Source organism: Polyergus mexicanus, unplaced genomic scaffold (assembly GCF_030449975.1).
Source record: "Polyergus mexicanus isolate NDT 795.1 unplaced genomic scaffold, iyPolMexi1.0 SCAF_15, whole genome shotgun sequence".
Lineage (NCBI taxonomy): Eukaryota > Metazoa > Arthropoda > Insecta > Hymenoptera > Formicidae > Polyergus > Polyergus mexicanus.
The window spans coordinates 3,301,634-3,327,111 of record NW_027223335.1 but is presented as its reverse complement, the minus strand read 5'-3'; the positions used below and the strand labels follow the sequence as shown (position 1 = coordinate 3,327,111).

Below are 25,478 nucleotides of genomic sequence, written 5' to 3'. Positions count from 1 at the left end.
GGTATCAACGCAGAGCAGTGGTATCAACGCAGAGTACTCTCAACGCTTTCCTTCCAGAGTACACGTAGTTCCACAACCTCGGCTGAGAGTCTAATTATAACTTATAGTCGAGACGCGTAAGGATGAACAGCTAGCTTGCTTGATTGATGATCGTATTCCACGTCGTAGCTTATCAGCCGCGTCCGCGACTGCACGTGTTGTTTCGAGCGTTGCGGAAACTTTGGAAAGAATGCAATTTGGAGCGATGCATCATCGATGCGAGAACCGGCTCCGTTAAGATTTCTCGCGAGCACCTTCTCACCGTGACTTTTGACGCTTTCTATTATTTTTATTATATCGCGAATAAGAGAGAATATCGATATTTCACTGCGTACAGGCGTTGTATCCCACGTGCTCGTAAATTGCATCCTGCAACATCGTCGCCTTTCTTCGCATCCCCTCGATATCTCCTGCCGACGTTGCTTTCAATCAACGTAAATCCAATCGAATGGAAATATGAATGGAAATCATCAATCAAAATCGATTCCCATATGTAAACACACATACGCAAACGCGTATACACACACACACACACGTGGGCGCGCACTCCACGTCAGTCAAACGTGTCACGTCTCTTCGCTCTACGCTTTGTATCCTACGCAAACGAAGACGTCAAACGAGAGCACTTCTCATTCACGTTATATCACTTCGCATTCTTTACGTTTATCGCCCCCAAAATAGCAGGCAGTCCCTCGAGATCCGGCGGCGCTTTTTCATAGCAAGAGCCACTCCGTCGAAATGCCCCTCACATTTTCGCAAGATCGGGTATTTTCGCAGACGGCTGCAATCGGTCGTTCTTTGTCAGTTTAGGTGCTCCGGTTCGTCGGAGAGGAAAATGTCAGGGAAGCATGGCGCGGTGTGTGCAAGGCGCGCCGAGAGAAGCCTACGCGCACGTTGGCAAGGCGCGAGCGAACTGAGCCGTAGTAACGAAAGAGCACGTATAACGCGGCCGTGCAGCAATACTAACGCAGTGTCAACCAACACCGACTCTAGATAAGCCCTGCCGCACGAGACGGGAACGGAATCGAGACTAGCACAGTCTATAGGGTAACGGATAAAAGCATATATACCGGGAGCGTTCTCGCTCGATGTAAAAAAATGTGATCGATAAAAGAGCGATCGGAATTTTTTTTTTTTTTTTCAATTTCTCGATACAAATTGCTTAATATTTTTAATCAGAGAAGCCGAGAGTGAGTGTAGATATTCCTCGATACTATTATACATAATTGTTACTTACAAGCGTAGTTATAATATTTAAATTACGTTTGGCTTGACTTTTAAATTACGATAGACAATCCTCGGCGTTGGTCGAATGTAGGCACATAGCGATTTCGTAAAACGTTTGTAAATTTCTACGTGAATATTCCGAGAGGAAAGGAGGAATATTATGGCATTTCAAACGCGCATAGAAATTATAGAATTCCCGATAGGTAGGTAGGTAGGTAGATATTGCAAAGGACGAAGAATTTGCTGAAATCAGAGGATATTAATAGAATCTACGACGAAACGTTGACGGGGCACTGTACTAAGAACGAAGGAAATGATTAACCAACTTCAACGGGAAATAGTAGATTTCATTTCTGTATATAAGATTGGCAGCATCGTGAAACTAATTTTTAATCGTAAAATCATGTGATCGTATTTTCAAAATGCAGAGATTGTATGAAAAGTGTCGTGTGATAAAGCAGATTTTATATAAATTACATATCTGAAAATATTTCTCCGAAACTTCTGAAAACTGAGATGAATTTTAAAGATTCTAGTCTCTCACTCGGCATGAATGGAGAAACGGTTTTAAATATAAAATTTGTATAATTAAAATATATTAGTGCAAAAAATAACTTGTTTCACCTCCTTTAGAAGAACTTGAGAAAAATTAATCTCGAGGTTGGCGAAAAGTCCAATTTATATTAATTTTCTCAAGTTTTTAAAAAAGTTTCTAAACCGTTAATAATAACTTTTTATTTTCGATATTGCCTTGAATTATTAATATATATATATATCTTTGTCGCATGTAAAAAATAAAATAAATTATTAAACAAATCTATGCATTTATAAGCATCGCCCAATGACAATTATAGATTAATGTTCGAAATTTGTATAAAGCCCATAGTTTTAAAATCTCATCTCGAATCTAGATTGAATTTTCTTAAAAATTCTCACATCGAAATTGGAGCTGTGCATGACTTTATGCGCGACGAATATGAGCGCGAGACGATAAAACGCCCGACATTGCATTGTGCAAGCGGTGCACCTTGCATCGCGATAAAAATGCTTTTGACTAGGCACCGAGAGTGCGCGGAAAACACCCATGTACAGCGGTTAAAAGTGCGAAAAATGGAAAGTAAAGTATGTGCGCTTCAAGAGTTGGAAATGCGTTTATGTATTAAATTTAATTTAATACGCGCGAGCTTTGTGTGATAGTGACAACTTTTTTTCTCTTTTGCTATTTGTAAAGCCGTCAATATACAATACAAATCACGTTATTGGTTAAAGAATCCATATAGATAAACGCAAGTATTAGAAACTTGAGATATTCTCTATACTTTCTTTCTCACAATTCTTTAAAAACAAAATTATTTTAGACATTTTTATATCTAGAACAGAGAAAATTTAAAATTTTTTTCCTCGAGACCCATTAAAGTTATAGAATTTATTTCTGTAAAATTTATTTTTAATTGACCTCATTAAATTGCAAAACTGTTCAAGAAAGTGCATACAGAAATATGTATTCTGACATTTCGTTTAACGCGTAAGAAACTGACAGTGGCAAAGTGGCAAAAAATGCGTATACAATATTGAGCAGATAGAGAATAGTAAGTGCCTTGCCATCGATCACGATTAATCATACCTCAATTAGAACCGGTTAATTGCACAGCATCGCGAACGTAAGTCTTCATCGATGTACGCGCTGTCAGTTTGAAAGGCAATTGTGTTAGCGATGACTCAGAATTGAGATTAGCAGAAGAGCCACTTATGCACTTAAACGAGCGTAAAACGAGACACTTTAATCCGATAGAACTTAATCCAATCGTTTTTGAATGATACCAAATGGCGATAAATTATAGTTGCCCGTCGATGGAACGTACAAGCTTGTAGAGCACTAATTACAGAAAAAGTAACACGAGACAATGTAATTTAAACGTTATACTGATATTGAAACAATCCTTTAATTGGGAATCTCATCGTGCTTCGTTACATTTGATAATCGTTTCATACTGATCATTTATTTTATACGCGAATCCAATCAAGTCTTTGTGCAAATGTTGAAGTTGCATTATATCTCTACGCTGCGCGCATCTCATTAATTAAATGGGTACAATATAATTATGTGACGTAGTTGTCGCAAAGGTGATAATGCAGTATAGAATTATGTGACGATATTATACACGTTTCATGTTAAATTATGATATTTTATGATTTAATAAGTCGCAAATAATTTGTCACATTGTCACGCTGCTTACGCACATGCGTTCATTTATTCTAAAGACAGTATTATAACGCAAATTTTTAAATCTCTGTTAAAATATATTGCATCATTTTACACTCTGATTTTATTTAAATTTATTATATATATTTAAAAAAAATTTAATTTATGTCTCTCTCTCTCTCTCTCTCTTTCTCTCTTATTTTAATAACCTACACTCATATACTTTATATATATGAGAATACTTATTTTGCAAATGATTTAATTTCCTAAAGCTTTGTCAAGATTGACATTCCATTTCTATCCTCTTTTCATGTATCACGGGAATGCGGACATGTACAATATATTTCAAAATTTGATTTATTTGATATCACTTTCGAAGAACGGCTCATGTTTAACCGTACAGGAATACAGAAAAATAGAATCAATAATATTAACTAAACTATAACAGTAAAAAAAAAAAAAAAATTCAGAATCGATATCTCTTATACTTGATTTAAGCTTCTTTAAATGACATTTCCAGATAATACGAAGTTTCATCAATAGACTAGAATGTTAATGATGAAATCCCTAGGTCAGACAATGTCGTCCTGCAACGATGAAGATAGTAATCGTTCATTGAGGGGGAGATGAAGGGCGAGGGGAGGTCTCTTAATCGCATCTACGAGAGTTATCGGTGCATCTATGGCAGGATGCAAGCGACTACAAGCGGATCCACGATGCGGGAACAGACAAAGGAGAAAACCATTTGATTCTTCATCCAAAACCCATTTAAATCCCCGACATTCCGTGAACCGTTGTCCTGGATTTAGTTCGAAGGTCCGTATGTGTACATATTGTACACGTATACATATGCGCGGATATATTTGTAAAAGAGCATCGACAAAAAAAAAGCACAAGATGCGAAGTTTCAACGGAAATCGCTAGCGTTCTCGAGAAGAAATAAAACTGTTCATTTAGGCAACGCGGCTCCGCAATAACGCGGCATATGTCATATGCCATCGAAATTTAATCGATTTATTTAATTTTTATCGTATATGTGAATGGAATGGAAAAAATAATTAAAATATATAACTACACATACGCGAGAAAAAGAAATTCAGGTATACTTTGGTGTATTTTGGAAACCCCAGATCTCCAGAATCTATCCTATTCTTTGTTTAATCAATTCTTTCTTTTTTCATCCAATCCTTAATTTTTATTTGCCTTTTACGCATTTACATTGTCAAATAAAATTCTTAGAGAAGGAATGATATTTTCAACAAAAAAAAAAAAAAAAAAAAAAAGTACGTTGCATAAACATATTACGATCCAATTAGATATTATGAATGGTATTTTTAAAGAGATTTAATACAGATGTCGGATACCCCCCCCCCCCCGATATCCTTTGATTTTTATTCGTCGTTAAGACACGTTCGCATTTTGAGACGCGATGCAAACTTGTACGTCGTTATCAATAGAAACGAGAAAAATTTTAAACCCTTTTTAACGACAAGCGACGTTTAATCGGATATCGGAGTAGAAACGTCTCGAAGGATTGCGACGTATACAGGTTGTTGTATCGACGAGGAAACCCTCGTTTGGATGGAGCTTCGCTCGGAAAAGGAGAACGTAATCCGGGGGGGGGGATGGTGGGTGGGAGGCGGGGGGCGAGCAACCTGCAACACACACCTTTCAGTGAAATTCAGACAAAGGCGGATCGTGTTCGTCGCATTGTACCATGGAGAAACGGATATTTGCCAATCTCTTCCTGAGAAATTGAGGATATTGGTGGGCAATTTATAGTTGACAATTGATGTCAACCGAATGTGAAAATAATAAAATCTCGCTAAGCGTCACGACGCAACAAAAACAACACGTAACGTATCTATATTTATTTTCATAGGATATTTAAACTCGCCGCGATTTCTTCGTTGGCTATCGAAGAACAGGATCATAATTCGTTTCGGGAGAATATACTTTCTTACTCTTCAAAGAATGAATTTAAAATATTTTAATCGCACTCTCGCGCGAATAATCGATTGACACGTCGCGACTAGACAGACGCGACAATGACGGGCGGGTGCATCAGCTGCCATGAATGGACTGTAACGTAATTAAGATTCCAATGATGCCGAGGTTAGTATACGAGTCTTCGTGGAATACCCGAACAAGAAGAAGAGAACGACGCGAGGGGGACGAAACGAAGAGAGAAGTGTCGGGGTCCGACAGCCAAGTCCTTTGTCTTTCTCGACTGGCATGCGCGAAAGAGGAACGATCAGCCTTTATATGCACATACAAGACACATTTTGATAGCTCGTGTGTATAACATGATTTAAGTAGATGATTTAAGCGATTTCGCTGCCAACGGATTTTCAACGAGATATCATACAAGGCGTTTAAATATAGTCATTGCCTAACAGCTTATTTTTCGATTTCTTGAAAATTCTCTCTTTATATAATAATAAATATATTACAGAAAATTTTTAAAACAACTATGTGACTTCGACTTTCTTTCCGAACTGATAATCATCTGATTAAAGCAACTTCCATTCTACGTTATTATACATATTATTACTATAAAAAAAAAAAAAAAAAAATAAAAAAAAAGTTTATAAAAGTTGCCGAAAAAATGCATCGTTCTGTGAGAATCAACTTGTACATGTATATGTAAATATGTGAACACACGCGGTAACAGTGAAAGAGAGGGACAGAGAGAGAGAGAGAGAGAGAGAGGAGGAGGAGAAAGAAAGAGAAAGAATGAAGCTAAAAATAGCATTGGCTTACATCGTAAGAGGAAAGAAAAAAGATGAGAAAGAGACGAAATTTCGCCGACTTCTCCCTTCTTTGATGATTTCTATCTTATTCTCTCGCGAATTTCTCGTCTGAGATTCACTCCTTCCCTTCTCTCCCTCTCTCTCTTTCTCTCTCTCTCTCTCTCTCTCTCTCTCTCTATTTCGCTTCTGAATACAGTCGGGTTGAACAGCGGCATAAATGACTCGACAAAACATATATTCATAATGACATGAGTTACAATTCATGCAATGTGTCTCTGAGGTGTGGTTGCAACATCTACGCAATTCGAACAATTAGTCGACGAATGATTTATCGATGGATCGATATACCTACTTCGATCCTTTTGTGTAGGTGAAAAAAATATTTTTTATATTAATTTAAGAATTACCAGATATGATAAAAAGGAGAGAAACTGCTAAATAAGAAATTTTATTTGTATCTCTAAGATCGAGAGATCAGATTTTGAACACAAAAACTAGTTAGATTTCGAGACAAATATTTCTCGAATCCCATAAATATCGATCAATTGTGCTTTGGAACACACCCTAAGATACTATATATTAGCGGACGATCACTTGCGCGGGGAAAGATCATCTATTTTTCTAATCTAAATCGAACGAGTGTTCAAATGTGAGAAGCGGTAGAAGAACTTTACGACGGCGTAAACTTTAAATTTAGTTCTTTCCTCCTAAAGTTGAAGTGGCGAATGATCGAAGAAGCCGATATAAGAGATTCTCTAGGGTGAGTACATATCGAACTGAAATGATGAATTATGCGTTTCAATGTTCCTAAGAAAGAGAAAGAGAGATGCACACAGAGAGAGAGAGAGAGAGAGAGAGAGGAGGGGGGGTACCGAGAAAGCAACAAGCGCGATACGTCATTACTCCCGGGATTATTTGCAGAGTTACGTAATCGTGTGACCCGGTAAACGCGTAGATATACGCGCAAATATTAACACGTCGCCCGTTATACGACGAGTTGTACGGGGGATTTCTCGACCCCCGTGTGTAATGGAGAATCCTCGTTGCCTCGCGGCAACGTGTTAACTCGCCTAAACACGCGGACGAATGCGAGAGCACAGAATCACGCTTATGTGCTCGCTGTAACACTATACAATCCAACGTAATCCAATCTAAGCAGGTTAAAGGTGTCAAGAAATACAACCTTCTCTCCCCTTTAATTTCAAAGGGACGCGAAGGTGAGCGTGGAGCGTGCAGATCTTAGTGAATGATCATTATTATTAACGGAGATATACGATGTTATACGGTGTAAAAATCTCGAGTTGAGATTAATTGTTTTAATAATTTTCGGACCCGACGCATTTTTAATTAACCACCGAGTTGTGGATATCCTGACAACTATTATTACAAGAATATTAAGATCTCGCAAATTCTTCATTCTTAATATATATTGAAGAATAATAGAAAATAAGAAATTAGAAAATAATTAAATCTTTATAATCTTTATACGTATTGTTTTATTTGATTCTACAATCTTAATGTGAAAAATGCTTTAATTATATCGATATATAAAAGCTTTTAGAATGTTTGATCGTTACGTGTTAATAGTACCAAGAACTTTAAAAGTTTGCATAAAGATGATGTCTCCTCCTCCCGTACATCCTTTGATCTCTTTTATACATTAATTAAAAGTGCTTTTGCTCTCTTTTACATTAACTAAGCTCTACACATTAACTAATGTAAACTCTTCGACATTTACTTTATAATCATTTTCCATTCAATGTTGCGTATTAGACATGCACACGATCAATCTCATCCCATGACTATAAATATTGTATATCAAATTTAAACGATGGAAGAGAGAAAGAGAGAAGTTAATAAATTCATACACTAAATATAAAATATAAAGTCTAAATTTTCTCGAGAGTTTATACGTGTCTGAAAAAGGACCATTAAAATCTCATCGCATTGTTCACATGTTCTTTAGAATTATCATAATTAATAAAAAATATATTTAAATTATTTTTTAAATTCGGCAAAAAGAAATTCCTGCTCTTTTTCGTTGAAAGACTCCACAAGGAACCGAAATATCTTAAGAAAATTGCACAGGTTTTCATAGAATCTTTAGCGCGTTTATAAGTCAGTTTAAGAGATCTCGGTCGAAAACGCAAGGAAATGTGATCGTGTCCATCTGATTTCCGATACCATAAGTAGAAATATGTTAGAGTTAGAGCGATACGAAGGGTATAAAAGGCCGTTATATCACTGGAGATGCATCGCGAAACCACGCGAGAAAGAAATAGGTCAAACGATTCAGTTGTCAAGCTCCCGCCGTTCTCTCGTGGTGAACGTACGAGGAGATGCAGAGGGGAAACAGTCGTATGTTGAATACATTCTGAAGAGGCTTGACCAACAGCTTAAGCTCGAGTAACACTACAAGAAATATAGATAGATTATATGTGATCGTAGCACATGTCACGATTTAATAAAATCACTTTTAACAAAAAAAAAAAAAAAAAAAAAAAAACCAAAATTTGATATCAAAAACTGAAATTTTTATATTAATTAAATATAGTTGAAAGAAGTTTAAATGTGAAAGTCATACACATATAAAATCATTCGCGCTTTATACGCGAGTATTATTTCAAACTTATATTATTATTGTATTAACATATTGTTTAGTAATATATGATTAATTATAAATTAAAATAAAATAATTGTATTGAGAAATTATCTTATCTTCATAATACACAAAGTTTCTGTTGTATATATTTCTAATGATATAAATTTTTTTAATACCTACAATAATATCGGGATATTCTTGTGTCATATAGAATATCTGATCAGGAAATACAAACGCTTTTATTATTTGTAGCAAAAGATATACAGAACGTTTTGTACTTCGTGAATAATAAAAGTGTTATGCTTTATTTAAGAGACCTAGCGTCATCTCTTTAGCCGCTTATTTTTTCACGCTTCATCCGGTACACTCATAGCAATTCTATTTATTCTTTCATGCCGGGAAGAATATAGTGAGAATCATACATTCAGTAACTCGAATCTCGCGGCAACTTGCATATATGTCATGTTCCGAAAAGAAAAAAATACCAGTTGTGCGATTCTAAGATTTTCAATTTTCAATATTTAATGACATGAAAAGAAATATTCACACAAAAATTTATGCGCGTGAAATATTGCGAAAAATATTCATACGTGTAAAACGGATCGGTTATGAATGTTGATAATGTAACAGGCCACACCCGGTCTACGAAAGATATCTCTCATTTAATCACAGAATACAGTTCATGATAATTTTTTTTTTTTTTTTTACATAAAACGATACCGTTTAATCTGCTATTTGCTTATTGCGCAATAAGAAAATATCGAATTATTAACATACACATTTGTTACATAGATTATCGCAAATTTTTAATTTTGCCGATATTGTCGCGTTTTTTTTTTTTTTTTTCCCCCGTGCAGCGAGTGACACTTATACGCTGTATTTTTTCAACGAAAAATCTTATCCGAGAGGTCAACATTTTATCTTCTCACGGATGAACCGGACCAAGTTCTATATTTGTCATTTGTTTATAAAAAAAATTAAATGAAAAAAAAAAAATTAAACGAGATTAAATGAGTAGAAATGAGCCATGTTGTAATACGGGCAAAATTGCCATTTATGAGAGAAAGGAAGCAACTGACGCAACACGACGCACTGATGTGCAGTGAGAGTTTATTGCGAAAACTGGATTTCTCGCGACTGCACGCAGGGACACCAGCTGAGCCATACACAGAAAACTGTCCTTGTCCATGGACCGGGGGCCTCGGTATGATGCGCGATTAAATTACGTATGCATTAAAATCCTCCCCGGGGATACCGATGCCCTGTTTATTGCAAAGTTCGCGCAACTCGAAGTTGTTTTGCATATCATGATTTGTATGTTGCATCGTAAGATAAATATCGTTACAAATGTGTCAAATTTGAGAATTTCATTGACAATGAGAAGATTTAATAAGATTTTTTTTTGAAGAGATAACTAGCCTAATCGTGACTGTAAAATAAATACATAGAATATCCTTCTATTCATCTGATTGCGTTTTGCTAAATATTCTTGTTAAAATACAAAATTTCTCAATTAATGTTAAAGAATAAATCAAAATTATCGTTGATTAATAAATAATAATCGATAGAAGTTCAAATATATAAAATTATCCTGACATGAGCGGTCGATTGGATACTGACGACATCGGATCGTTAAAGTTTCAAGAGAGATGGTCATTCTTCCATTAAAGAGGTATTCAAGTATTACGGGCAAACTTGGGGAAAGAATGGCGACCACGGCGACGTTTACGACCTGTAAAGAGATCCATTTCGTCAAGTGCATTCGAACGTTCGACAAATATCTCAAAGGAGGTGATACCTTCGGGAGAAGGAGGAAACTCTTAAGTGCTCGAAGCCTTGAAACTTTTGATCCTCAAGCGCAGCTTTAAACGCCAAGTACCCGTAAATTACGATCTATAAATTGCTTCTATGTATCGCTAAAGTATATATAGTTCTATACACACACACACACAGACACACACACACACATATATATATATATATATATATATACACCTAAATATCTAAAAAATAAAGCAAGATAGAAAGAAATGTTTCAGACAAAAGTTGTTCGGTTCTAAGAGGGATTCGGTCATAAGATGGTGCTATTAGTTTGACCTTGGGTGGAGGCGCTTCGGAGATTTCAATGTCAATCTTGTTTTTTTTAAATGGAAACACCCCAATTTTTTTACATAAATCGATTCCTTGTAATATTCTGGATAAAAACTTATAGGGGTATGATGGCCAAAAGTTTAATAATAGTTTACGAGATATTTTATACTTTATTTGATTACATTTTATTACATTGAAGTCTCCGAAGCGCCTCCACCCAAGGACAACCTAATAGCACCATCTTATGACCCCCTTAGAACCGAACAAGTTTTGTCTGAGAAACATTTCTTTCTATCTCGCTTTATCTTTTAAATATTTAGATGTCTCAATATAAATGCCCCATCCTGTATAGTGTGTTCGGTAAGAAATGACGTTGATAACAAATTTTTATTGCAATGTTTTTCTCTGCGATTTTAGAAATATTGATATTAAATACTTTGGTAAAAAAGGTCCTCTAGTTATATAAGTGATTAATTGTTCGATACATCTATCTTAATCCCACGTATTTCGATCGCTTCCGACAAAAGCGATCTTTCTTTTGGTGCATAATAAAAAAATGGAGCAAACTAAAGGGACCCTTTGATTCGTGCTGCAGGATGTAAATTGAAAGGAGAGGGGAAGCGCGAGAGAGATGGTAAAAACCGGAGGACCCTCGCGGCGAAACCAGTCGTTTCCTCGGCCAATTTCATCCGCTTATTCATCGTCCATTCGTGCACAATAGAGCAGCATTCTTTTTACCATCACTTTAATTAGTGCAAGTTTCACACGTGTAAAATATATATGTATACTTATATCGGATTTTATTCAATTTTTTTTATAGAACATCATACTTTTATTCTAATGTTATTTTTAATGTTTAATATTTCATATATATATAAGAATTATCTTCTATTTAATTTATCTATTATTGTCAGAAAGAATATTAAAACGGACCTAGCTATAAAAAGAACAAATATCAAAATATCGTCGCTATATTCGATGAAAAGAAAATTTGGATTTAAAGCTTTCTGATATCGCAGCTCCATTATTGTTTAAAAATTCTCTCATGTTTCTTTTTACAATTCGCGAATCGAAAGTCAATTAATGTAAGGTATACCATCAATGTGCACTCTCAACTTCTTACAAATTTCATTAAATATTCAATGTGACACGAGCCCGTCAGCGTGCGCGTTTTGTCGATCCTGCGCAATCGAACCGAATGGATTTAAGACGATCCCTCGATTTTCTTGCAGGATAATCTCACCAGAACGCTCCGATCCAACTGTATCGTAACCGTTTCGAACGATCTCGACTTCTCTCGTGTCTCGAATCACCGATCGCCGCACTTCTTCTTCGCGCGCCCTTTTCCCTTTTGCCGCCGGCCACCCACACACGGCGCGAGAATCGCGATAAATCACCAGGAGCGGCGCGAATCACATCCTTACTTCGCGTCCCGGTCGCTTTATCCGTTCACGCATGCATGCGTATGTGCGTGCGTGCGTGCGTGCGTGCGCGCGCACTCGCACTTCGCGCGAAACGCCGACTGAACGCGCGTCGGATCGGTGGGTCCGTGTATAGGGCCAGCTGCTACCAAATCGTGGGGTGTAACGAACGGGAGGGGAAAAGGAGAGAAAGATGGGAAGGATGGGAATAATGGAACAAACGTGCAGCGCGAAAGATAGAGAGAGAAAGAAAAGGGGAGAGAGGGCTTCTCTCTCTCTCTCTCTCTCTCTCTCTCTCTCGCCGGTCAAAAGGGAAGCTGAATTGTGAAGCCCTTCGTGTAGATTCGCGACGAAATTGTTGGATCGATCACGATACTCGCTGATGGACCGGATTGGTCGGTAAGCATGAATCTGTGATTATCCAGAGTCGGTCCAGCGTTCCCATTTTCGTCGGGCAAGTTCACTTTCGAATCGTATTAATTTTAAAAATTGATAAATCGTTATTTTCAATAAACAAAAAATAAAATTTATTATTTGCACATTGTTTATGAATCTTTAGACTATCTTTTAATTACAATATAATCAGATCGAATTATAAATTTACAATGATTTTTTTTACATTTCATGTAAACTCTCAGGTATATCCTCTTCATCGTGTAAGCTACATAGACGTAACGCACGGCATACTGACTAATTGATGAATAATTAAATGATTTACCGTGACTTTGATCAGGCACAATGAAATTATGTCTCATGGTAACATGGCTCCAATTACCTGCTAATCGACTTATTCCAGGCGAATCAATTAACGTTACGTTATACGTCACGAGTATCACACAATCGTTTGGCGATGAATGATTTTATTATTCTCTTCCCATTTTTGCTGATACCTTGTGTATATTTTTTTGCATGAAAATTATCCGCTGTTCATCCGCGCGTTATCGCGAGATATAACGAGTACGCACAAATATACACGTCTGTGTGCATGGATAAACCAAACGGGGTTACGCGATGAGTAACGGCCCCAGACTCGTCAATTATAAACATGATTCAGCGATCGCGTGGTAAAGTTTAATATTAACCGACTGTTCATTTATCATACGTAATTTATTTTATATACATGTGGTATGGGTATACCGGAACGTATCGCTTTATCTATTGCTAAAACTAATCCGTTATTCGTTTATTACATTCGTTTATCATACGTGTGTACGGTTACGCGCTTTTATGTTCGTATAAGCTTTAACGAAGAAGCGTTTACCGCCATCATTTTCCGCATTTCAGTCTCACGGATATAAGCGATAAATACGTGTATGATCGTTTAAGAGGATTAATTTATTCGATCGGCTATTAATGCCTTATTGTCCGCTAAGTAGCTCGAATGATAGCGACATTCGTGCGTAATTACAAATCGATATTCGCGAGTACAAATTGCGGCCGCGTGTCGAACACGAGATTATTCTACCATAGTAGAATGTTGGGGATGAAAGCAAGCAGGAGAGAAACGTGACGTGGCTCGAGTTCGAAGTATTACACGTCGCGCGTCGCGAGTAAATTTCTATATCCGGACTCATCTTTAGATCAGATATGGTCATTTGGATAAATCCGATCCAATTTGAATGGCGCATAAGAAGCGTATAATTTACGTATACGATCTGCATTTTTCTTATGCGTCAATTGCGGTGAGAAGAATCATTATCGATTCAATTTATTTTACTTTTTATCACTAATTATTGACCGATAATTACTTTTTAAAGAAGACCAACCGTGAAGCTTCTATTTATAAAAACCTTTAATTCATATTAATAGCGTGAATATGGCGAAAGAGGAAATCTCTTTAGGTGTGCTTTTTATAAAGTATTAAATAATAAATAATAATTATATAATAATTTCAATTATTCCTCTTCTTCGCAATTCCTAAAGCATAACATTAATACTCAACGAGTATTACACCCACGAGTACCTTGTGATGTATTTGTCTGAACTGTATGAATTATGATCCTTTTATACTTGCAAAATCGCTTTTATAAACTGTCCTTCTCGTGAACTTTTAACTTCGCAAACAAGTCGTGGCATATACATCGTGGTATATAATAGCAATTTGTCAAAATTTCTTTTCTATGCTTCAAATTCTTTCATTTTGCCTTGATATATATAAACTTGATATTGCTGTTAGATATTATAATGAGACGGATAAATACATGAGATGTATATATTTAATATTTGTTTTTATACTCAATCACTTAATTAATTATATTTAATCGTGAAAATCTTAAAATAAAATCAAACTTTCTTTTCCGGCATATATATCGAAACAACGGTGCGCAAATTAAATTATGCGTATCGAAAACTGATGTCATTTGTTAAGAAACATGATATACACATCTCGCGCTTAAAAGATAAATTGAATTTTATAGTAATTAAATTTATAAATTGTTAAAAATCGGCTGAGAAATCGATGTTACATTTTTTTTTTAAGCGATGACGTTATTAATATAAACAAAACAATGCCGCATTTCGTTTGCCCGATATTCATCAACGTCGTAATTTGATCATCGTTATAAGGCCGTAATTTGATTTTTGCCATGAAGCGTCTACGGGGTTGTGCGCAATATTTTCGATTAAATCGTTTAACGGCGACGATGACGACGACGAGGCCTTGTTCCCGAATCTCATGGGGCCTAGTCGCGCAGTCGCGTAGCCGCCGCTCTCGCATGTCAACTCTGACACGTCCTGTTCAATTATTAGCCACATAAACATAATGTAAATTTAGCCCGGCTCTATGTACAGAGCACACAATACCGAGATATATAGCTCATGTTTAATGCAGGAGAGCCGGAGAGCGCGTAACGTTACAATGCGATATTACAGGGGCGCCGTGTTGCCGCAGTTTCCGCCCAGATTTTCGCCATCGACCGACCGTTCATTTTCTGCGCTCCTCTCTGTACCTTGTCTTTATTATATCTTGCGATAGACTTTTATATTAACTTACGAACTCTTCGGCAATATTTGTGAAATTTTTATTGCTAAAATATGAAATATATTAAAGAGGAATATTGTATTGTTCTATAAAATTTTTTTGAAATGTTTACGAGAATAAATTGAAAAATCTAAATTTATTTATCACAGCTTTTATTGATTAAAATGATGAAAATAAAAGCGTCAAATGGAGCAATTAATTTTTTCAAAATAATTAATTTTTCTTCCGCGTAATGCAAACATCGGATAGAGAAATTTAATTTCTATTCTATAAATGATTATAATTATTCCTTCTAGTTGTGTCGGTTTTAACGTAGCCGCGTTTCAAATATATCGTAAAAATCGAAGTTTTAAATTTCCAAATTATAAAACTTGAATTTAAAAATTTATTAAATTTTTCGTAAGCTTGCTTATTTTTCGTGTTGACGTATCATTTTTGAAAATACACGACATTGCGTTACATCGATAATCGCGAAAATTTTTAATAAGAATTTCGAACGCTGCGAATAAGCATGACGCATTTTATTATGCCTACGAGTGTTCGCACGAAATTATATAGAAAGATATCGCGCGTGAGCGTCGCGACGCGCGGGTGCATTGAACTTGAAACGCGAGTCGCGTAAATTTGGACGCGTCGCCGAGTTGAATTTAACGCGTCGTTGAACTTGAGGACGAAATTGGCAAACTGCAGCTTCCGGTCGTACTTTTAATTCAAATTACTTTGGCCTTTCCCATCGTCGGGATACTCCGTAGACGTTGCAATAAGTCAACGATCGGATATACAAATTCACCTCATCTCCTTTACGATTTTATAAGCATGTCGCGTTAATCAAAACCGATAAGTGATAAAATCGACGGATGCTGAGCGGATATGAACTGGTTGTACAGGCTGTTCTGAGAAATATTCCATCTTAATTTTTATAATATTTTTTTTTTTAATTCTTTTTTAAATTCTTGATTATTCCGTATCATTGTTACGTCAATCAATATTAAGTTGTACTAATGAGTTTTGATGGAATATGTACAGCATAAAATTTTAATTTCTAAAATTTCAATTTTTTAATTAAAAAGAAATAAGGAAAAGTACTATCAGTCTAAGCGTGAAAAATTGTCGATAACTAATGATCAATAATTCCATAATAAATATGCATAGATCGTTTGATCATAACAACTCCTGTCATTCTGTTCACGCTGTCAGATACATGACACACGAGCTATACATATTGCCCTAACAATAAAACTAGCAGCGATTGATAAATTATACTGCGCATAGAACGCATATGAATGAACAAGATATTAATTAAGATACTTGACGGAAATTTTTTCTTTCTGTCCTGCTTTCGTTGCAAGCAAGGAAGAGAGATTATCGGCTGACGCAATTTCGAAATCATTAATATACCGATGTACGAGCAAAGTCGTTGAACAATCGTGTCTTAGATGACACGTAGGATACGTAATACTTGGAATATCCATATCCAACGGTTTTAACGATAGCAATAGGCATATCGTCCATCTATCATTCTACTTATAGATACATATATACACTTCTACAGTACTATACTTCACAAATTTGCTTTGTAATTAACTAATTAGCGAACTGCTGCTAACTGACCGATTAAGTACTCTAGTCGGTAAATGGCTTGATATCCCGATGCGAGTGCCCGAGCGCATTAATATCGTCGGAAATGCTATCGTTTCGCTCCGGAAAATATATATAGCATACATGTATGTATATGTCTTTGCTTATATATTTCTATGTAACATGGTTGATTAAGTATTAACCAGATTAAAAACAAGTTTTTGCCATTATTGCATTAATTGCGACGGAGATTCTATCTTGGTTTCTCGACAGTCACATGTACAGAGACATTAAATTTTCATAAAAATGTCCCTGAACATACCATGCAACCCGTGCAAACGGAGGATTTATTAAAAGCCCAAAGAGCAATATACTTTCGATATAATTAATGTATGCACATTATTTATTTAATTCTTGAACTATGTAAACCTAAATAAAAAGATATATTATATACTAATTCCCATTATCTCTCTGTGTAAAAAAAATTTTACCCCATTTTTTCTCATTAAGTAAAGATATATTTTGATAAGAATCATCATTCATTTATCACTCATATATAAGCTGTCTCATAAGCTGTAAGCGATCCGATAGGCATTTCTTTTATAAAGAGACGTAGATACAGACTAATCTAATCTAACACTCATTCTAACACTCGAGAATAACCTACACAATCGATCTCAGTCTCTCTAGTTCGACGAAGAGAGATGAGTGTGAGCTCGCACGCGACGCTGAATATGTACTTTCGAACGAAACGCATTGCCATGCCCTTTCTCAATGTTATCCGTAATAATTCCGATAACGCGGCTATATAATTTGAAAGATGGTATTTGGATTCTCGCAGCTGGCCCGTGCACTCACTCACTCATTCATTCATTCATTCATTCACTTGAGCCGCCTAAATGTGTTTTATGCCTATGGACGCGATGTTACGCTTGTGCACCGTGCGTGTATACGTCAGTTCGTACCACCACGTGCACGCAACTACCGCCGGTTATATTCCCTGATTGGGCCTCGACCAGGCTTCCTCTTACCTTGCTTCCTCCTTTGCATACCTAACTACGAAGGAGAATTTCTCGGTACGGACGACTCGAATTGCTCGATTCGGCTCAATTTCGAGCTTAAATCGGGATATCTCGCGATTGCGACCATCCGCCACCCCACTCTTTCCTCTTACAGAGAGCGCACTCCACTCCACTTCACTTCACTTCGCTCTGAGCGGTCAACACGGGAATGAGAGATTTATTCCTTTATTTATTTTTCGCGAGCAATTTTCTAGCGAGAAACGATTAAATATATAAAGTTTGTTTTTCACACGCTATTGACAAATACTGTGCAAGATTCCTTCATGATAAATGTTCGTCGCAAATATATTTACGTGAAATAATATCCAACAGATTTATGATTTAAAAAAATGTTTTTTGCCTCGCTTCATTCACCAGATCAAATTTTTCTGCTCGTGATAAATGATGCGCGTCCATTAACCCCAAGGAAAGACTTTTTAGTACATGTCGATATTTGTTTTGTTGTCGATAGTTGAAAAATTACAATGACAGGTAATGTCATAATGTTAAACTCGTCATTTGTCTACATTAAAGAACTTTTAAAGAGCACGACGAAGATTTATAAGAAAATACGCGTTTATACAAAAATTTTGCTTCAATATAAAATAAATTCTCTGTATTCGATCAAAAAAAAAAAAGCCGGGATTCTTTGAAACAAGAAATTTAACATTCTCTATTCGATTTAAATAGATTGCGAAAAGATAGATTCAAAAATAAAGTTAGCAAAGTATCATATATCTAAGCGATCTTTGTGCGTATATTTCGATCACTGTAGAATTTAATAAGAAATAAAAATTCTTGGATCATGCCTATTTTGAAGCAGTCTATCTGTAAACTTAAGCGCTCTTCGATTTTGGAAAATATAAAAATCTCGGATACTTTTATTCAAAACTCCATGGAGTCGCAGAACAATCGATCGTATGATCAACCAGCGATCGTTTTTATAGCTATTTCCCGATTAGAGAAAGAGAGCATTATTAGAATTAAACATTTCGCTTCGTCTCATTTGCATTGCAAAGGACAATTTCGGACGATCCGAGCATACTGTAATGGTAGATAGGGAGTTAAATTAATATAAGGCCACGACCAATCCCGGGCGATATCGGCGACCAAAAAGAAGGTGTCGTCCGTAATTACTAGATAGCCGATAATTAAAGCGCGACGAAGGGCGGAGCAGATGGGAGAAAGGGAGAGAAGGAATTGCGGCGAGAAAACGTGGAATTTAAAAGTTAAATTGTGTTTCGCTCATGAATTATGCATTTGTGACACAGACTCTTTTGATTGCGCGAAAACTTTGATCTTCCGGGTACATCGTATCGGTCACGTAACCGTTAAAACTCGATGCACTTTTAATCGACAGATACTACCCCGTGAATATTTTTCTATTTATTCAAAACGCCTGACACTTTCGTCGGCCAACTGGTCCGTTTACTTTCGAGCGACAAACGTGTCTCAATTATTACTATCGTCCGTCGACATTGTGAAAACACCTTGAATCAAATAACAACGACCAAAAAGAGCGACCTCGCCGAGTCACTCTCGATCGCCTTTCAAGAGCTTGTTTACTTAAACGTGAGGATTTTATCGACGCGGCTTGCGCGCAGATCGAATAGGAAATTAAGTAACTTGCTTGTTACTCCAACTCGTAACAAGAATAAATAAATGGATTGATGAATATGCATCTTGCAATTAATAGCTTCGTCGGCTATTGAAAGCGATCGGAGACTCTCTGGAAAACCGCGTTCATGTATAATTTGTAACGAAATGAATTCTTTAAGACTTATAGCTATTAAATTAAAGTTTTATATAAGCAATGGCTAAAGAATTGAGAAATTAAGATATATCATATATATATATATATATATATATATATATATATATATACATATATATATACATATTTTATTAAATTAGGCACATAGTTCTAAGAGTCATAAAAAACTTCGATCTTATAAAAGAGATGATTATGAAATTTATTGGTGCTTAATCGGTGCATTCAAGTTAAATAGAATTACATAAAAATAATAGTTTTTCTGCGAGTAATTAAACGAGATAAATAAACATTTTAAGTCCTTGAAAATTAAAAACTCATTCATGTAGTTTTCGCAAATTATAAAAATAGATTTTACAAAAGTTGTGATAAGTTGATAAATTATAGAGGTATTATTAAACATCAGAATATATAAAGCAGAGATAAGCTGAATTAATAATAGTTATATCCATTCCAAGGAACGCAAGCTGTTCAACGCTTATAATCAATGGACCACTCAAATTATATTAAAATGGATTCCTGGGTACTGAGACGGGTCGACATTATATTAGAGCTCGTTAAAAAGAAATTATTATCTTCTTCGTCGAACTCGTTAAATCTCGGCTAAAAATATGGTCAACTTCAAAAAATGTAAAAGTATAATGCAATTTATTGTATGATACATATTTTGCGAGACAGAATGTTGACGATCAATTCCACGATTCTTTTCTTAGTTCTTAATTTTAATATAAAAAATTTATATTTTAATTAATTTAATGTATCTAAATATTTTTTGATACATATAGAAATATATAGAAATTTTTATCGACGAATTCGCCATCTCTGAATTATATCTTGTATTATTTTTGAGCTACATTTAATATTTTAACGATTAAGTTTTGTCAGAGTATATATAATTTTTTTTAAATAAAATTTATTTAAGATAAACTTATAAAGACTTAACGTAGCAAAATTTTTATTATTAATACCAATGATTCCTTCATCAGTAACATTTATGGTCAAAAGAGTATCCTAATTGTTGGCACATATTCAGAGCATATGAAAGATATTCCCCGGTAATGTAATTGACTAATAAATTGACGTTGCCTATTATTAATGTCGCATAAAGTCAATTAATACTCCACAATTTATATTACCAGCTCACCGTGTCGTTTCGTAGTCTATTACGATTTAATTATATCACACTCGACGTTTATCTTGTGTACCCGATAAAATTTTTTAATTAGCGTACCTTCCGCGCGCTTCCATCCGAATCAAGATTATCAATTATCTGTTGTTATCGTTTTATTGCGAATCGGCGAACGATTCTTCCGGCCAATACGGCCGATAATCAGCTCACTCGCGAATAACAACCGATCGAACGTGGATCGACCGGCATCGTCGCCTCGTCGAATTATTCTGTATTATCGATGTACGCAAACTACCACGCGATCAGTTATTGCGTGCTCGTATCGTGAATTCCGTTTGATTGGCATGCGTACGCGTCGCGTTCCAAATCACGCTACTAGTGGCATTTCGTCTCGTTCGAGGATATTTCGTACGTCGACGTTACAATGTAGACTATTTTAGTCTTAAAAGATTCTAAATAACAAAATCGATGTCATCGTCGGTGAAATGTCATAATAGAATAACAACGATATTATATAGATTCGATTTTAATTAAAAAAATTAAACCAAATCTAATTGAACTGGATAATTTTCTGAATAAAATCATGATCAGAACTTTCTCATATAATCTGTATATAAAATATCTTTATACACGTCTTAAACACGTACGTTAATTCCACAGAAACGAAAATCATAATCAAAGTAAAATTAAAAAAAAATTTTTTTTTTGGATTGTTTTTGTAAAAAAAGTTTCAAAAATAGGGTGACTATTTTGCAAAAACTACCGCTGTAAGATTCATTTTCGCATGACGTTCTCGAACGCAGCCGTGGAATATTCAAGCGCGTTCAAGTATCGTTCTTTCACGCGAACGAGATGCAAAACGCACGTAAAACCGCTTATGAGACCGAGGGGTGCGATGTCGCGTGAAAAAGAAGAAAAGCAAGTGTACGACGAAGGGAGACCGGGGACCGTGCGGGGAAGTCAACGCGATTCTACATCCACGAAAGGATGCATTAAATCTCGACAACGACGTGAATACAAGCGTAGAGATGCGCGAGCATTTTGAAAGCGCGGTTTGTGCCTCACGGATTCGCCGGATCGATGCCCGCACCTAAGCACCTGAGAGCGATGAATCGAATACGATTATTGATGCATCGCGAATACACCCGTCCTACTGTCGTCTAATAATAAATTCTCGATCTCCTCACGGATGAGGAACATGGGATCCCTCACTTCCTCGCTCCGCGATCCTTATAAACGGTTCTTACGGAAGAAGGCCGTTCCGGAGCGAAGCTCTTTTCGCTCAAGCACGTATACACGAGATGGTGCTTTTGCCAAGGTTTGCATTAAACTTGAAGAGCGCATTCTTTGATAAAGTCGGTCGACGAATTTTCCTCGCTGAATATTTAATCGTGTCACTTCGCGCAACTCTAGAATCTTCAACGTTAAATAGCGCTTTAATCTTTCCACTATTCATTTTTTTTGTCTTTTATGGAGACGTATCTTCCGTTAATATGAGTAGAAGCATTAATATTCATTGTTACGTGATGATACCCTTGGTACACGTCTAATTAAAAGTCTAATTAAAACAAGAAATAAAATCTACTGAGAGATTTTGAGAAAATAAACAATAAGATACTCTCTTATTTAATTAAAAGCCATGCTCATAGAAAATTCTATTTTCAATTATAACTAAAAATTTATTGCTACTTCAATATTCGACTTAAAATTAAGTTGAGATTTCTGAGAAATTTGCCCGCGTGCATACATATACAGGAGTATAAGAGATTTTTTTTTTCTTTTTTTTTTTGGTGTGTGTAAAAATGATGATAGTCTCTGCCTTTCCCGTAATAACGGAAAATGTACCTCCCTAATTCCATAAGATGGTTATATTATGCTCCCTATCAGGCACAAGTGATGTACAGGCGATACAAAGTAGAACCCCGATTAAATGAACGTTCAGGAAATGGGAACTATTTCCGATATCGAAAAAGACGTGAGCTCGAGATTTCGGTGGCATTAGACGCGACACGAGCGTCGATTGGCCGGAAAGCGTCTAAGGATCGTCTTTGCTACGAAGCAGCTCGTTTCCGAACGTCTTTTCTCGGTACTCGCCGATAAATGGTCCGGTTGCTCTCCTTCTAAAGCGCAAAGTCGTTCCGACAAATGGAACCTCTCATAGAGAAGATTGCAATGGCAATCATAAAGCGATACGATGGAAAAATTGAGCCACGTAACGATGTCGTCACTGGCCTCTTGTAAAATTCTTGTTAAGACCAAATACCCCGTATTCTTTTCTAACGGTCATCATACATGGTCCGTCAGGCATTATCGATATATCTCGATACAAGAGAGTAGTAGATATCTCATTTTATATAAAATTTAATTATAACAATTTGAAACTATTCGTGTCGAAAACGTAAGAGATGATATTGCGAGGTAATAGTCACAATTTTTAAGTATTGCATTTATATATATATATATATATATATATATATATATATATATATATATATATATATATATATTGACCCAAAATAACGAAAGAAATCAATCTAATTTTTTTTTTTAATCCAATGTCATTAAAAGATCGGTATTGGAAAAATATGAAAAATTTATATCATTTACTATTTTCTCGTATTTTTCATAAATACATGTAAATTATTTGAACCTTTTCTTATAAAAGAGAAAATATGTTCGCATGAAAGAAACATAAGAGAATTCTTATTTAAGTTCCTTTTGCGTAAAAGTTGATTTTAAACTTTCGATAGCACTTAATATTATATGGACTTATCTCGATCTATCATAATATCGCGGCACCGGGGAAGAATATAAATCAAAGTTTTCGCATTTGCTTGCAGCCCGCAAGGAAACTTCAAGTTTTGCGCTTCATTTAAGTTTACACATTATGCCCAACAACAAAATATCAATTAATTCTTGCAAAACTCTTAACACCATCTATCATCGCTCTTATCTGCTCATCGAGATATATCGTATAAATCAGAAATTTCGTGTCTAAGCATCTAAAACTGTATTAGCAAATATACATGTACTAACGATAAATTTCATCTCTCACAATTATTCGCTATACGCTCAATGAATGGACATTGTGTAGCGAGATCCATCGATTAATCTTTGTTCGCAATCAACCATTTGTCTTTTCTTTAAATTACATATAATATAATGCGTACGCATACAAAATACACCTAACATGCGTCATCGATAATCGCAGCTCTACTTACATAATTCTAAAATCGATATATACGTGCGATATATTTCTCGACTTCGCAATAATTCTAAAAGCCGTGTAAAATTATTCGCGTAATTTTTTGCAATTTACACGATTCTATCTCTATACATTCGAGAGAAGAAATAATTTCTCGGAAAGTTCGATCCTCGAAATAACTTTTTCATCTAAATATACCCGATGTCAGGGATGAAACCGCGCGGGATTTATTTCCGCGAAGAATAAATAAAAAAAAAAAAAAAAAAAATTGGTATTCACATCAGGGAAAATACCATTTCGAATATAAGCGGCTTTTCGATCGTAAGTGAGAATGGAGTAAGGTTATAGATAGAGTAACTCACGTTAGAGGTGTCGTCGAGTTTCCGCTTCCACGCATCGCTACGTTCGATTAAAGCGTTCCACTGCTCCGAAAGTTTATTCACTTCGCGGCGAATGCTCCGCGTCAATTCGCGCGCCTGCTCCTCGGCGCTTCTGTATCCTCTGGAATCGCCGTCCAATTCTCTGCCTGCTATAGAAAAAGCAAATAGAGGATAAACCATTAAACATTTTCCAGGGCAAATCTACACAATTCTAGTTTTCATTTAGTTATCTATGCTTTTGTTATCTCGCAAATGTAGATAAATATTGACACTGTATTTTGTACAATGTTTGTTATAGAAATAATGAAAGACCTCTTACAATATTATTTTAACGTATCCTCCGATTGTATCTTATATGTTAAAAAAAATAATATTTATTAGTAATAAGATAATAAGTAATAAATGTAAGAAAATAGGATTAATTACCAATATTTTTCTAAAGTTTTATGATATTGTATAAAGAAGATAAAAACGTGCGCACGATACCTCGTATCGTGTGGTAAAAGATGTATGTTTCTGATATCATATTATACCGTATCAAAATTATCATGCAAGGTACGCGAATCTATGCTTTGTTATAAGTACGAAGGCGTATTCGCGAAAAAAAAGTCGGTCCGGATCGATGAAATGGCGCAAAAATATAAATATCTCCTTGCTGATTCCACAGCGCTATCGATCGATAAATTCGACGTGTGATCGGGCGATTAAACGTGGATGCGCGGGATGAATCGCCGCGAAGACCAGCTGGGTAACATCGCGAACATAAATCAACATAACACGCGGTAGATAGGAAGCCAACGGAGCAGGAGGCGCGTATAGGTACGCGGCATCGGCGTTATCAATGCTAAACATGCACATAAAAACTGTCCGCTGCACGATACGATGCGTGATTCATAGGACAATTGATTCCTGGCGATAGGCTCGGATAGCTAAGCCGGGTTTCGACAATCTCTCTACGCTTCGTTACGCGCGTTTCCCGATTGGCGAAAAATAAAAGGGCTTCTCGCGAGTCGGCGGGCGCGGCGTCTCGGCATTTTT

General features: G+C 35.9%; 1 protein-coding gene across 4 annotated transcripts in view; it reads right to left on the bottom strand.

Moving 5' to 3' along the window:
* LOC138939822 (dystrophin, isoforms A/C/F/G/H) overlaps positions 1 to 25,478 on the bottom strand; it is a 413,267-nt gene that overhangs the window by 35,928 nt on the left and 351,861 nt on the right. For all 4 annotated transcript variants that reach the window (XM_070308019.1, XM_070308020.1, XM_070308022.1 and 1 more), the window contains one exon: positions 24,423 to 24,589. In XM_070308019.1, coding sequence (XP_070164120.1) covers positions 24,423 to 24,589 — 167 coding nt within the window. The remainder of the gene's footprint in view (positions 1 to 24,422; positions 24,590 to 25,478) is intronic.